Source organism: Macaca mulatta, chromosome 20, assembly GCF_049350105.2.
Source record: "Macaca mulatta isolate MMU2019108-1 chromosome 20, T2T-MMU8v2.0, whole genome shotgun sequence".
NCBI lineage: Eukaryota > Metazoa > Chordata > Mammalia > Primates > Cercopithecidae > Macaca > Macaca mulatta.
In genome coordinates this window covers 29,513,529-29,527,179 of record NC_133425.1, presented here as the reverse complement: position 1 = coordinate 29,527,179, position 13,651 = coordinate 29,513,529, and the positions used below count along the sequence as shown (strand labels likewise).

The 13,651-nt window shown below is 53.1% G+C and overlaps 1 protein-coding gene, 1 long non-coding RNA gene and 1 other non-coding gene across 8 annotated transcripts in view; 1 reads left to right on the top strand and 2 right to left on the bottom strand.

Annotated features, from left to right (window-relative positions):
* The first annotated feature begins 1,686 nt into the window (after positions 1-1,686).
* The window catches only part of BCL7C (BAF chromatin remodeling complex subunit BCL7C), a 63,491-nt gene continuing 51,526 nt past the window's right edge, over positions 1,687-13,651 (top strand). For 4 of the 6 annotated variants that reach the window (XR_013410916.1, XR_013410917.1, XR_013410918.1 and 1 more), the window contains exons 1-5: positions 1,687-2,032; positions 2,583-2,661; positions 2,927-3,035; positions 3,128-3,289; positions 6,921-7,006. Coding sequence is in view for 2 of the 6 variants with exons in the window: in XM_077983929.1 (XP_077840055.1) it covers positions 1,941-2,032; positions 2,583-2,661; positions 2,927-3,035; positions 3,128-3,289; positions 6,921-7,006 (528 nt within the window). In the remaining 4 variants the exon portion in view is untranslated. 6 annotated transcript variants of the gene reach the window in all.
* Positions 1,911-1,981, bottom strand: MIR762-3 (microRNA mir-762-3). The gene has a single exon (NR_038468.1). It is a non-coding gene; the product is annotated as a microRNA mir-762-3 (primary transcript).
* LOC144338000 (uncharacterized) lies at positions 3,877-7,974 on the bottom strand. Its single transcript, XR_013411706.1, has 2 exons — positions 7,438-7,974; positions 3,877-4,473 (listed from the first exon to the last, which is right to left on the bottom strand). It is a non-coding gene; the product is annotated as an uncharacterized LOC144338000 (long non-coding RNA).

Here is a 13,651-nt window from a genome sequence, read left to right as displayed (position 1 = left end):
CGTGTGTCTGCGTGCGTGCATGCGTGCGGATGTGTGTGCGTATGAGCGTGCGTGTGTGCGAGTGGATGTGGTGTGAGGGTGCAGGTGTGCGCGTGTGCATGCATGTGCGCGTGCGTGTGTGTGTGCGTGTGCGTGTGAGTGGGTGTGTTGCCGTGAGCAGACAATGCTGGAATAAAGGAAGAAAGAGTTTAACCCCGCGCCCACGTGGTCTGAACGCACCGCCTCGGCCCTGCCTCGCGCGTCCGGCAGCCGAGCAGTACCCAACTCCCGCTCTCGAGAGGGGCACAGTAGATGGAATTGAGCCAGACCATTAGTAGGGCCCACAATCACATGTGCATTGACCGTAAATAGTTATTGGGCATTTACCATGTGCTGGGAACTGTTCTAAGAGCTATACACACATTAACTAATTCCTATGTTATAGATGCGGAATAGAGAGAAGTGACTTGTTCAGGGTAATACAGTTGGGTGTGGCGCAGCTGGGATTTTACCTAAGCAGCTTGGCTCAAAAAATGCTGTCCTAATCATGCTCCTAACCCCTTATACCCTTAACCTCGGGACATGGTCACGCCCAAACTCACAGACACAACAGGCACATCTTGAAACACACACACACACACAGCAGCACAAATTTTGACATGGTCTTATCTGCTGACAAGCCAGCCTCAAATAAAGTCAACCAAGACACACTCACTTTCTTTAAGTAATGCACATTTTATTTAAGTCATGTGATGGATTTTCACAGAGTACATATGCCCAGGGAACCAGCACCGGATCACACAACAGAACTGGATCAGCTCCCAGAAGCTCTCCCCTCATCCCCTCCCAATCCTAAGGGCGACCACTATCTTGACTTTGGTGCACTTTAAATTAGTTTTGTCTGGTTCTGAACGTAATACACCTGGAACCATCTAGTATGTACTGTTGTATTTGGCTTCTGTCACTCAAGATTTCGTCATGCGACTTGTCTATGTTGCTGGGTGTAGCCGGGCATGTCACTCCCGTTGCTGTGTCTATGTGCATGGTAATGAGTAGGGCATCATTCATTTTCCATTCTGTTGATGGGTTATTTCCAGTTTGGGGCTGTTATGAAAGGGCTCTGAACGTTCCCAAGCACCCTCTTGGTGCTCACACCTACACATTTCTGCTGGGTGTTGACAGCCTAGGAGTGGAATTGCTGGATCACAGAGGTGGCATATGTTCGGCTTCACTAGAAAACTGCCAGTTCTCAAAACGTCTCTACCAATTTACACTCCCCCAGAAATACAAGAGAGGTTCAGTCGCTCTACTTTCTCGCCTCCACATGGTGCGGTCTTTTTCACTTTAGCCATTCTGGTGGGTAGAGACCTACTCGTATTCGCAGCGCCTGGCGCGTAATTGGCGCTCAGTTAACAGGACTGTTGAATGAATGGATGAATGAGTGTTGGGCGGTGTAGACCGAGAGCCTGGCGAGGGCGGACACACGCACGCACTCCACACACAGCGTTTCGCGGACACCCACCGCGGCGCACGCACCCCAGGACACAGACCCTCTCGAGCACCCCGCGCCCACGTGGTCTGAACGCACCGCCTCGGCCCTGCCTCGCGCGTCCGGCAGCCGAGCAGTACCCAACTCCCGCTCTCGACGGCGGGCAGGGGGCGCTGCGCGTCCAGGCGCTCCGAGGGGGCGGGCCCGGGTCGGGGCGGGGCCGGCCGGGCTTCCAGGCCTGGGCTCTGGCCGCCCGCGCCACCGGGCCGCTCCGGGGACGGGCCGGGGCGGGGCACGGCGGCAGGAAACGGGGCGGGGACTCGCGGAGGCGTTGGGGACGAGAGAGGGCGCGGCCAACTCCCGGGGGGACGGCAGGCCGAGAGCGCGGCGCCCGGGCCTGGCGCCGAGCCTGAGCCCGCCGGACGGGAGGCGGCCCCGCCGCGGGCTCGGCTCCGGCCCCAGCCCCGCCAGCATGGCCGGCCGGACCGTACGGGCCGAGACCCGGAGCCGGGCCAAGGATGACATCAAGAAGGTGATGGCGACCATCGAGAAGGTCCGGAGATGGTGAGCGCTGCCCGGGGGCCAGGGACGGGACACGGCGGGACCACCACCACCTAAGGCGTCTAAGCTGCCCTCGCCAGCTCTGGGCCCCGGTGTTCGCTGTATCCCCGCCCACTAGCTTTGCCCTGGATCTGTCCCCGTTCCCCTGGCTACTCCTGGGGGTCTACAAAGCGTGGTCCCCAGTCGTGCTCTCCCAGAGTGGGAGCCCCCGTTTGTGCCCCGCCCCCTAAAGCTTTGACACTCCTTCTGCAAGTGCGCCCCGAGATCTGCAGGTCTCTGATCCCGGGCCAGGCCCATAGCCACGCCCCCCGTGTGTGCCCCAGGGGTCCGCAGAGCCAGGGCCCAAATCATATCCTCTGTCTAGAGGCACCCACCGCCTGTGCCCTGGGGTTTGCAGGGCTCTCTTTCTCCATGTAACTATGCCCCATTAGCAAAACTGTTGCTACCCTCCTGTGCCTCCCCAACCTCTGCAGGTACCCCCAGATGTGTCCGGCTCCTGGGGGGGTGGGTCTCCCCTCAGGCCTCTCTGACCCAGTCCCCCACCCTCCCACAGGGAGAAGCGATGGGTGACTGTGGGCGACACTTCCCTTCGTATCTTCAAGTGGGTGCCAGTGGTGGACCCCCAGGAGGAGGTGAGCAACCCCCATTCCCACAAGGCCCTGCATCTGTGCAACCTCAGGCAAGCTCCTCCCCACCCTGACCTCTACCTCCAGCTCCCAGAGACCTCAGATGCAGCAGGACAGACAGATGGGAACCATCATTAGCAGCTCCTCCCCTTTTTCCCTCTTTTCTGTTCCACACCCTGAGTTCGAGCCCTTTTGCTTCTCAGTGCCTCAGTTTCCTTAGGTGTATGGTGGGGCTTTCCAAGAGCTCTGACCCTAATCCTCTAACCCCCAGGAGCGAAGGCGGGCAGGTGGCGGGGCAGAGAGATCCCGTGGCCGGGAACGTCGGGGCAGGGGCGCCAGTCCCCGAGGGGGTGGCCCTCTCATCCTGCTGGATCTCAATGGTAGGTAGGGATCCTGAAATGCGGAGGGCTGTGGGGACTGAAGGAGTGTATTAGGGATCTCAGGCCAACCATCTCGGCTCTTGCTCCCACAGATGAGAACAGCAACCAGAGTTTCCATTCGGAAGGTTCCCTGCAAAAGGGCACAGAGCCCAGTCCTGGGGGCACCCCCCAGCCCAGCCGCCCTGTGTCACCTGCCGGACCCCCAGAAGGGGTCCCTGAGGAGGCTCAGCCCCCACGGCTGGGCCAAGAGAGAGGTAGGACCAGGTACCTCCCAGGAGCCCTCTCCTCTAAGTCCTGTCTTCTCCAGAGTCTAACCTACCAGCTTATCCCTATACCTGCTCCCCATCTTGTGCACCTTCCTCAAGGTGCCTTCCGACTCCTGCAGAATGTCTCTGTAGTTGCTGTCTCATTCCTCTGGTCTCTTAGGATCTATAGATGACATATCACTGTCTGAGACTTTCATGTAAATTAATTTTTTACTATCTTTCTCCTCACTCTCATGTCAGTTTCCTGAATGTTGGGCCCATATTAATCCTTTTTTTTTTTTTTTTTTTTTTTTTGAGACAGGGTCTCACTGTGTCACCTAGGCTGGAGTGGTGCAGTGGTGTGATCATAGCTCACTGCAGCCTTGAACTTCCTGGGCTCAAGCGATCCTCCCGCCTCAGCCTCCCAAGTAGCTTGGACCACAGGCATATGCCATTTGTATTTTTTGTAGAGGCAAGGTTTCACCATGTTGCCCAGGCTGGTCTCAAACTCACTCACTCAAGCGATCCTCCATCTTCAGCCTCCCAAAGTGCTGGGATTACAGGTGTGAGCCATCACACCCATACCCGCCCCCCCCTTTATTTTTTTAGAGAGAAGTTCTCTGTCACCCAGGCTGGAGTGCACTGGTGCAATCATAGCTCACTGCAGCCTCAAACTCCTGGGCTCAAGGGATCCTCTGGCCCCAGCCTCCCAAGTAGCTGGGGACTACAGGTGTGTGCCACCACACCCAGCTAACTTTTAAATTTTTTGTAGAGTTAGGGTCTCGCTATGTTGCCAAGGTTGGTTTCGAACTCCTGGCCTGAAATGATCCTTCTGTCTCAGCCTCCCACGGTGCTGGGATTATAGGCGTAAGTCACTGTGCTTGGCCCTATGTGATCTTGTTCACTACTGTATTCTCAGAATAATATGGGACACAGAGTAGGTGCTCAGTAAATATCTGTTGAGTGAATAAATAATAGTGATAGTCATAGGGGTGATTAATAATAACAGGAATAACAACAGTATTTATTGAGCTCTTACTGTGTGCCAGGCGCCCTGGTAAACACTTTACATGGTTGGGTTTTTTTCTTTTCTTTTCTTTTTTTCCTTTGAGTTTCACTCTTGCCCAGGCTAGAGTGCAATGGCACAATTTTGGCTCACTGCAACCTTCACCTCCCAGGTTCAGGCAGTTCTCCTGCCTCAGCCTCCTGGGTAGCTGGGAATATAGGCATGAACCACCATGCTCGGCTAGTTTTATATTTTTAATAGAGATGGGGTTTCGCCATGTTTTGCCAGCCTCGAACTCCTGACTTCAGGTGGTCCGCCCACCTCGGCCTCCCAAAGTGCTGGGACTACAGGCATGAGCCACCATGCCCAGCCTTTTTTTTCTTTTTTTGAGATGGAGTCTTGCTCTGTTGCCCAGGCTAGACTGCAGTGGTGTGATATCAGCTCACTGCAACCTCTGCCTCCCAGGTTCAAGCGATTCTTCTGCCTCAGCCTCCCAAGTAGCTGGGATTACAGGCATGCCCCCACACTCAGCTAATTTTTGTTTTTTTGTTTGTGTGTGTTTGTTTTTGAGACGGAGTTTCATTCTTGTTGCCCAGGCTGGAGTGCAATGGCACAATCTCAGCTCACCACAACCTCTGCCTCCCAGGTTCAAGTGATTCTCCCGCCTCAGCCTCCCGAGTACCTGAGATTATAGGCATGCGCCACCATGCCCCACTAATTTTGTATTTTTAGTAGAGACAGGGTTTTTCCATGTTGGCCAGGCTGGTCTTGAACTCCCGACTTTAAGTGATCTGCCTGCCTCAGCCTTCCAAAGTGCTGGGATTACAGGCGTGAGCCACCGTGCCTGGCCTAATTTTTGTATTTTTAGTAAAGATGGAGTTTCACCATGTTGGCCTGGCTAGTCTCGAACTCCTGACCTCAGGTAATCCGCCCGCCTCCGCCTCCCAAAGTGCTAGGATTACAGGTGTGAGCCACCGTGCCCTGCCAACACTTTATGTGTTTTTTTCGCATTTAATTTTCACTACAACCTTATAAGGGTGATGATCTTGTTATGATCCCTATTTATAGATGAGGAAACTGAGACCCAGAGAAGTAACTCAGCCAGTGAGCCAGCATCTTGGGCCTGGGTCCTCCTCAGCTCTGCATTTTTTCTTTTCCCCCTTTAAGACAGAGTCTTACTGTGTCGCCCAGGCTGGAGTGTAGTGGCACGATCTCACTCACTGCAACCTCCGCCTCCCAAGTTCAAGCAATTCTCCTGCCTCAGCCTCCCGAGTAGCTGGGATTACAGGTACACATCACCACACCTGGCTAATTTTTGTATTTTTAGTAGAGATGGGGTTTCACCATGTTGGACAGGCTGGTCTTGAACTCCTGACCTCGTGATCTACCTGCCTTGGCCTCCCAAAATGCTGGCATTACAGGCTTGAGCCACTGTGCCCAGCCAGCTCTGCTTTCTTCCATGCAGTCAAACCCGTCTGGTTGGCACCTCTTCCTCCCAGGCCCTGCCTTGTCCCTGGCCTTCCCATCTCTCACCTGTTTTTGGTTCCAGCTGGTCTCTTCTAGTCACCCCAACACAGCTGCCAGAACAACTTTTTCCTTAATATTTTTTAAGCTTTGCTTTTTTGTTTTGGAGACAAGGTCTCACTCTGTCGCTCAGGCTGGAATGCAGTGGCGTGATCATGGCTCACTGCAGCCTTGGATTCCTGGGCTCAGTCAGCCTCCTGAGTAGCTGGGACTACAGGCATGCATCACCACGCTCAGCTAATTAGTGTTGTTATTTTTTATAGAGATAGGGTCTTACTATGTTGCCCAGGCTGGTCTCAAACTCCTGGGCTCAAGTGATCCTCCTCCCTCAGCCTCCCAGAATGTGAAACCCTGTCTCTACTAAAAATACAAAAAATTAGCCGGACATGGTGGCACACACCTGTAATCCCATCTATTAGGGAGGCTGAGGCAGGAGAATTGCTTGAACCTGGGAGGCGGAGGCTGCAGTGAGCCGAGATCGCACTACTGCACTCCAGCCTGGGTGACACAGTGAGACTCCATCTCAAAAACAAAAACAAACAAACAAACAAACAAACAAAAAGAACATCCTGATGTGGGACTGTGGGCTGGGTCTGGGTCTAGATAGTGCCAAGCACTTGTATACCTTTGCTATTATAAAAACGGTAGCAAGCATTTATTGAGCACTTACTGTGTGCCAACCACTGTGCTTTACCTGCATCTGCTCATCTGACCCTCACAACAGCCGCATGAGGTAATTACTATCATTATCCCCATTTTACAGATGGGGAAACTGAGGCCCGTGGAAATTAAGTAGCTGGCCCAAGGTCAGGATTTGAACCGAGGCAGTCCAAGCCCGGATTCTGTGGCAACCTAGCACACATTCCCTCTGCCTCACATGTCGTACTTTCCTGTCTGTCCACCGCATCAAGACCCACTCACCCTTGAGCTCCCACGTCAGTGTTCCCTCCTCTGCTTCCTAAGGCACAGCCAGGTTCCTGCTCTGTCCTCTCTGCTCCCGTGGCCCTCTGCCTTCTGTGACTGGGGCCTGTGACCGTCTGTTTCCCCCACTGTCTGTGCTGCTGGCACAGAGTGGCTGTTTAGGGGATGTTTGTTACCTTGACGTTCCAGATCCCGGGGGCATAACTGCTGGCAGCACCGACGAACCCCCAATGCTGACCAAGGAGGAACCTGTTCCAGAACTGCTGGAAGCTGAGGTGAGAGAGGCCAGAAGGCTACACTCCTGGGTCTTGGAGGGAATGGGGGATCTGGGGCAGCCGAAGGCTTGAAGCCTGCATCCTGAGGCCCTGGAGGAGAGGCAGACCTGGGACCGAGCTGAAGGCTTAGGGGCTGGGTTCTTGGGACTGAAAAAGAAAGGGTGTTTCAGAGACAAAGTGCTAAGGGCTGGATCAGGGCTGATTTGAGACCATTAAAAGCCTGACAAAGCCGGGCGTGGTGGCTCATGCCTGTAATCCCAGCACTTTGGGAGGCCGAGGCGGGTGGATCATGAGGTCAGGAGATCGAGACCATCCTGGCTAACACGGTGAAACCCCGTCTCTACTAAAAACACAAAAAATTAGCCGGGCGTGGTGGCACGTGCCTGTAGTCCCAGCTACTCGGGAGGCTGAGGCAGGAGAATTGCTTGAACCTGGGAGGTGGAGGCTGCAGTGAGCCGAGATCGCGCCACTGCACTCCAGTCTGGGTGACAGAGCGAGACTCCTTCTCAAAAATAAATAAATAAAGCCTGACAAAATCATGGTGTTCCTCCATGCATTTTCAAAAAATATCAAAAAATATCTTAACTGTAAAATTAGCGTAAGAAAATCCCTCGTAAACCTCTGACGTTTCTCACGAAGCTACCTCGATGCATTTTCAGAAATATCAAGTATCAGGTTCGTTCCTCCACACAGTGTCACTGTCGTTGTTGTTTTTGGTGCCTGCTTCCTCTGCGTCCTGAGCATCTGGCCCTGGGCTTGCCTCCTGGGCCCAGGAGGGGAGGGGAGTAGAGGCTTTGGAGAAGGTAGAGGCTCGGAGGCTGGACGCCTGGGTTCGGTGGAGCTCACGCCTGTCCACCCTTCCTCTCCAGGCCCCCGAAGCTTACCCCGTCTTTGAGCCAGTGCCACCTGTCCCTGAGGCAGCCCAGGGTGACACAGAGGACTCGGAGGGCGCCCCCCCACTCAAGCGCATCTGCCCAAATGCCCCCGACCCCTGAGAAGCCGGCCTGCCTGTCCTGTTGCCCCAGGGGCCCCTTTGGCTTTTTACAAATAAAGACCCTTTTGTAATTTTGTGTCATGTCATTTCCCCGTCAGGGCTGGGGAGGGTCTTTGGAGACAGTTTTGTCTCATGCTCCATTGCTCAGATGGGGTCACCGAGGCTCTGAGAGGACCTTCCTGTAGTCCCACCGCAAGGCAGTGTGTGGTGGGGGCTTGAGCCAGGACCTTGCCTCCCAGTACTTCCCGGGTCTGCCCTATCTCCCGACCTTCACCTCTTCCTCTGGGAGGAGGCCCAGGACGTCTCTTCTTGCTCAGCCCTCACCTGGGCCTAACAGTTATCAAAACTCTGGGTAGCTAGGCCATGATTCTTTTTTTTTTTTTTTTTTTTTGAGACACAGACTTGCTCTGTTGCCCAGGCAGGAGTGCAGTGGTGCAATCATGGCTCACTGTAGCCTTGATGTCCCACCTCAGCCTCCCAAGTAGCCAGGACCACAGGTGCACGCCACCACACCCAGCTAATTTTATTTCTTTATTTAATTATCACTATTTTTTTTTAGAGAGTTTCGCTCTTGTTGCCTAGGCTGGAGTGCAATGGCACAATCTCAGCTCACTGCAAACTCTGCCTCCTGGGTTCAAGCAAGTCTCCTGCCTCAGCCTCCTGAGTAGCTGTGATTAGAGGCGCCTGCCACCACGCCCAGCTAATTTTTGTATTTTTAGTAGAGACTGGGTTTTGCCATGTTGGCCAGGCTGGTCTCAAACTCCTGACCACAGGTGATTTGCCTGCCTCGGCCTCCTAAAGTGCTGTGATTACAGGCATGAGCCACCACGCCCAGCCCGCTAATTTTATTTTTTGTAGACATGGGATCTCGCTACATTGCCCAGGCTGGTCTTAAAACTCCTGGGCTCAAGTGTCCCTCCTGCCTTGGTCTCCTAAAGCGTTCGGATTACAGGTGCGAGCCATTGCGCACGGCCTGTTCACATTTCATACATAATAACACAGAGGCCCAGACGGACTTGGGGGCCTGGGATGACCAACCCATTCCCTGCCCTGAGGAAGCCACTCCTCCACCCGGGATGCCTGTCCACACTTCTGGTTGGGTCTAACTTATCCCCATCTCAATCACCATCTCCTCTGAGAAGCCTTCCCTGACTCCAGGCTCAGTGAGTTTCCCCTTTTTTGAGCCTTAGCAACCTCTTGGGCTTTGGTCTCCTTGTTTCAGCATTTATCAGGCTGTTCTGGGACCCGTGGTTTGTGTGTGTGTGTCTTGTCTACGAGGCTGTGGGCTCTGAGGGGGCCCCACACAACACTGGGAACAGCGCAGTCCCAGCAGCTGCTTCATGAATACATGAATGGCCTGGGGTTTTCCAGGCAGGCTTCTCGGAGGAGGTGGCATGCGAGCTGGGCTCTGACACATGAACCTCTGTGCTAGAACTCAAGTCAGAAGCCCTGGTTCAAGTCCTGGCTCTGTTACTCCCTGAGTGGCTGTAGGCAGGCTGTTTCTACTCTCAGCATTAGTTTGTTCATCTGAGCAATGGGAACAATAACTAGGCCTCATCTGCCCCAAGGGTTTGTGGGAACCTTCAAGTAATATAAGGCCCTCTCACTCTGTGCCTGTAGGGTCATGTATACTGGCCCTATTTTTGTTTTTAATGAAGAAAGATACTGAGGTTCAGAGAGGACCAAACTGAAACTTTAAAGAGGCTTTAAAAACTGTAGGCTAGGTGTGGTGGCTCACACCTGTAATCCCAGGCCTTTGGGAGGCACAGGTGGGAGGACTGCTTGAGGCCAGGAGTTTGAGACCAGCTTGAGCAACATAGCGAGACAAAAAAATGAAAAAATTAGCCAGGCATACTGGTGTGCGCCTGTAGTCCAAGCTTTTTGGGAGGCTGAGGTGGGAAGATTGCTTGAGCCCTGGAAGTCGAGGCTGCAGTGAGTGATGATTGCACCACTGCGCTCCACTCTGGGCAACAAAGCAAGACCCTGTCTAAACAAACAAAGGAAATGTAAGATGCTTCCCACAGCAGCTGCAGTGGCGATGGTGGAGCCGGCACTGTCCAAGGAAGCCAGGCTTGCTGCAATGTAGTGTAACTGTTTCTTATCGCTGCTGTTAACAAATTGCCACACATATAGGGGCTTAAAGCCACAGACATTAGCCAGGCACGGTGGCTCATGCCTATAATCCCAGCACCTTGGGAGGCTGAGGTGGGTGGATCACCTGAGGTCAGGAGTTCGAGACCAGCCTGACCAACAAGGTGAAACCCATCTCTATTAAAAATACAAAAATTAGCTGGGCATGGTGGTGGGCACCTGTAATCCCTGCTACTCGGAAAGCTGAGACAGGAGAATTGCTTGAATTCAGGAGGTTGCAGTGAGCCGAGATTGCGCCACTGCACTCCAGCCTGGGTGACGGAGCAAGACTCCATCTCAAAAAAAAAAAAAAAAAAAAAAGCCACAGACATTGATTCTCTTATAGTTCTGGAGAAGTCCAAAGTTAGTCTCACTGGATTAAAGTCAAGGTTTCAGCAGTAGTTCCCTCCAGAGGAGGATCTCTTTCTTTGCTTTTCTGGCTTCTGGAGGCCACCTGCATTCCTTGGCTTGTGGCCCCTCCCTCATCTCAAATCAGTGTAGCATCTTCCAATATCTCTCCATCGTCATATCTTCTCTAACTCTCCTGCCTCCCTCCTCCAAGGATCCTGTGATGACACTGGACCCACCTGAATAATCTAGAACACTCTTCCTATCTCAAGATCCTTAGTTTCATCACACCTGCAAAAGCCCATGTGCCATATAAAGCAACACATGCACAGATTCTGGGGATTCGGATGTGGACTTCTTTGGAGGGCCATTCTTCATGGTAATGTCGGCTATTTGCTGTGTGTGTGGCCACCTCATGACTCCCCTCAACCACTCCCGAGGGAGAAGAGTGTTCTGTAGATAGGAAGGTCCCTTGTGTGGGTTAGTGGTGCAGTGTTGAAGCTCAGAATTCAGGTTCTGGGTTTGAATCTCAGCATCTGCATTCATTTGTTGTATGACCTTGAGCAAGTGACTGAACCTTTCTGTGCCACTGTTTTCTCATCTATAAAATGGAGATAAAAGGCTGGGCACGGTGGCTCACACCTGTAATCCTAGCACTTTGGAAGGCTGAGGCGGTTGGATTACTGAGGTCAGGAGTTCAAAACCGGCCTAATCAACATGGTGAAACCCCGTCTTCACTAAAAATAGAAAAATTACTTGGGTGTGTTTGTGGGCGCCTGTAATCTCAGCTACTCAGGAGAGCAACAGAGGGAGACTCCGTCTCAAAAAAAAAAAAGCAGATAATAGTGACATCAGCCTGGTGAGAGTATTCTGAGAGTTAAATTAGGCCACACATGGAGAGACAGCCCTTGGCCTGGGACGTAATAAGTGCTCAACAAATGGCAGGTTTTGTCCTATTGCCCCATTTTACAGATGAGGATACCAGAGACTCTCATGTCCCTGAGGCTGGGGACAGAAGCCTGGTCCCAGATGGGGTGTCCATTTCTGAACAGCCTTGAGAAGCTAACGTTTGAGTCTCCCCTATTCTTGTCCCTCTCCTGGTCACGGGGTCTAGGAAACTGTCCTGAGCCCAGGCATGCCCCCACCCTCTCAGTGACCCATTCTTTGACCTGGTTTAAAAGCCAGTTTGGGCTTGGCGCGGTGGCTCACACCTGTAATCCCAGCACTTTGGGAGGCCGAGGCAGGTGGATCACTTGAGGTCAGGAATTCGAGACCAGCCTGGCTAACATGGCGAAACCCTGTCTCTACTAAAAATACAAAAATTACCCAGCCATGGTGGTGCATGCCTGTAGTCCCAGCTACTCGGGAGGTTGAGGCAGGAGAATCACTTGAACCTGGGAGGCAGAGGTTGCCTGGGCAACAGAGCGAGAGTTCATCTCAACCAAAAAAAAAAAAAAAAAAGCCAGTTTGGCTGGATATGGTGGCTCCCACCTGGAATCCCAGCACTTTGGGAGGCTGAGGTGGGAGTTTTGCTTGAGCCCAGGAGGTTGAGGCTGCAGTAAGATATGATTGTGTCACTGCACTCCAGCTTGCATGACTGTATCTTAACAAGAATAGTGAACATGGTAAATTTAAAAAGCTATGTCTTCCAGAGCCACAGCCCTTATTTATCACCTTGCTGTCCCCTTCCCTCCTCCTCCCCAAGTCCACACTCTCTTTGTGGAAATCCTTCTACTCCTGGCACTCGGGCCCCACCTCTGGGGCTCACTGACTCCTCCCCTCTGAGCCCTTATCCGTCCTTGGCCACTCCCCTCTTCCTGGTCTGGGAACTGTCTCTTGCCCTGGCCTTGCTTCTCTCTGTGCACACTCTCCCTGCTAGGTCCCACCTGCCCTTTGAATCAACAGTTCCTCATTCTCTAAGTTCCGCCCCGACCTCCAGACTCCAGGAGCCAAATGGCTGCATCACATCTCCATTGGGATATCCCAGAGACCCAAGCCTCATCCTCCCCACAACCTATTCCTACCATCCCAGGAGTCAGCCAAAATGGTGACACCAGGAGTCAGAGTCACCTTCCAGGAACCACCACGTCCTGTAGGGTCTCTGTCTTAAGTAATTTTCCAGTTAGCCCCTTTCTTCAGGGCAACGCTGCTTTACTAGGTGCCAACAAAACTGACAGCCTCCTGGTGGGGTTCCCTGCCTCCCTCTTGCCCACCTCCAATCCATGCTCCACCCAGTAGCTGGGCAATCTTCCAGAAACCCAAATCTGTCCATGCCACTGCCCCAGTTAGAACCTTCCTGTCCTCACTACCTGCAGAATGGAGCCCACAGCCTGCTGCATACCCACACCTGCAGCCACTCTCTGAACTGCTCACAGCCCCCAGATGCCTGCTGCTGTCTCTCACCCGTTGGGTTTTGCTCACACTGGCTGCCCCACCAGGAAAGCCCCTCCCATCCCCTCTTCGCCTGGCAGATGCCAATGCAGTTTTCAAGCCTCAGCTTCTGGGGTGTCTTTTCTGCCTTCCCTCAGCCCCTCAGCCCTCCTCTGCTGCGACGTGGAGTGGTGGCTGTTGCTTTGTAATGGTCCGTGTCTGCTTGGGTCTTCAGCACCAGCCTGGAAGCCCCAGGAGGGCAGAGGATTCCCTTTATTCATAGCAATAGGTACTTACTGTGTGCTTACTGTTTGCTGGGCACTGTTGTAGAACCTGCGGATGCAGCATAAAGAGCACAGAATAAATGGCCGGGCATGGTGGCTAGCACTTTTGGAGGCCAAGCACTTTGGGAGGCTGAGCACTCTGGGAGGCTGAGGTGGGCGGAGCACCTGAGGTCAGGAGTCCAAAACCAGCCGGGCCAACATGGTGAAACCCCGCGTCTGCTAAAAATACAATAAAATTAGCCAGGCATGGTAGTGGGCGCCTATAATCGCAGCTACTTAGGGAGGCTGAGATGGGAGAATCACTTGAACCCGGGAGGCGGAGGTTGCAGTGAGCCTAGACTGTACCACTTGCACTCTAGCCTGGGTGAGTGAGATTCTGTCTCAAAAAAAAAAAGAACACAGAAAAAAAAAAAAAAATCCCTGCCCTCATGGCATCTGCCTTCAGGCAGTTATATCCTAAGCAGGAAGTTAGAGTGCTCTGGAAAAAGAAAGCACAGCACGGGAGATGGGGAAAGAGTA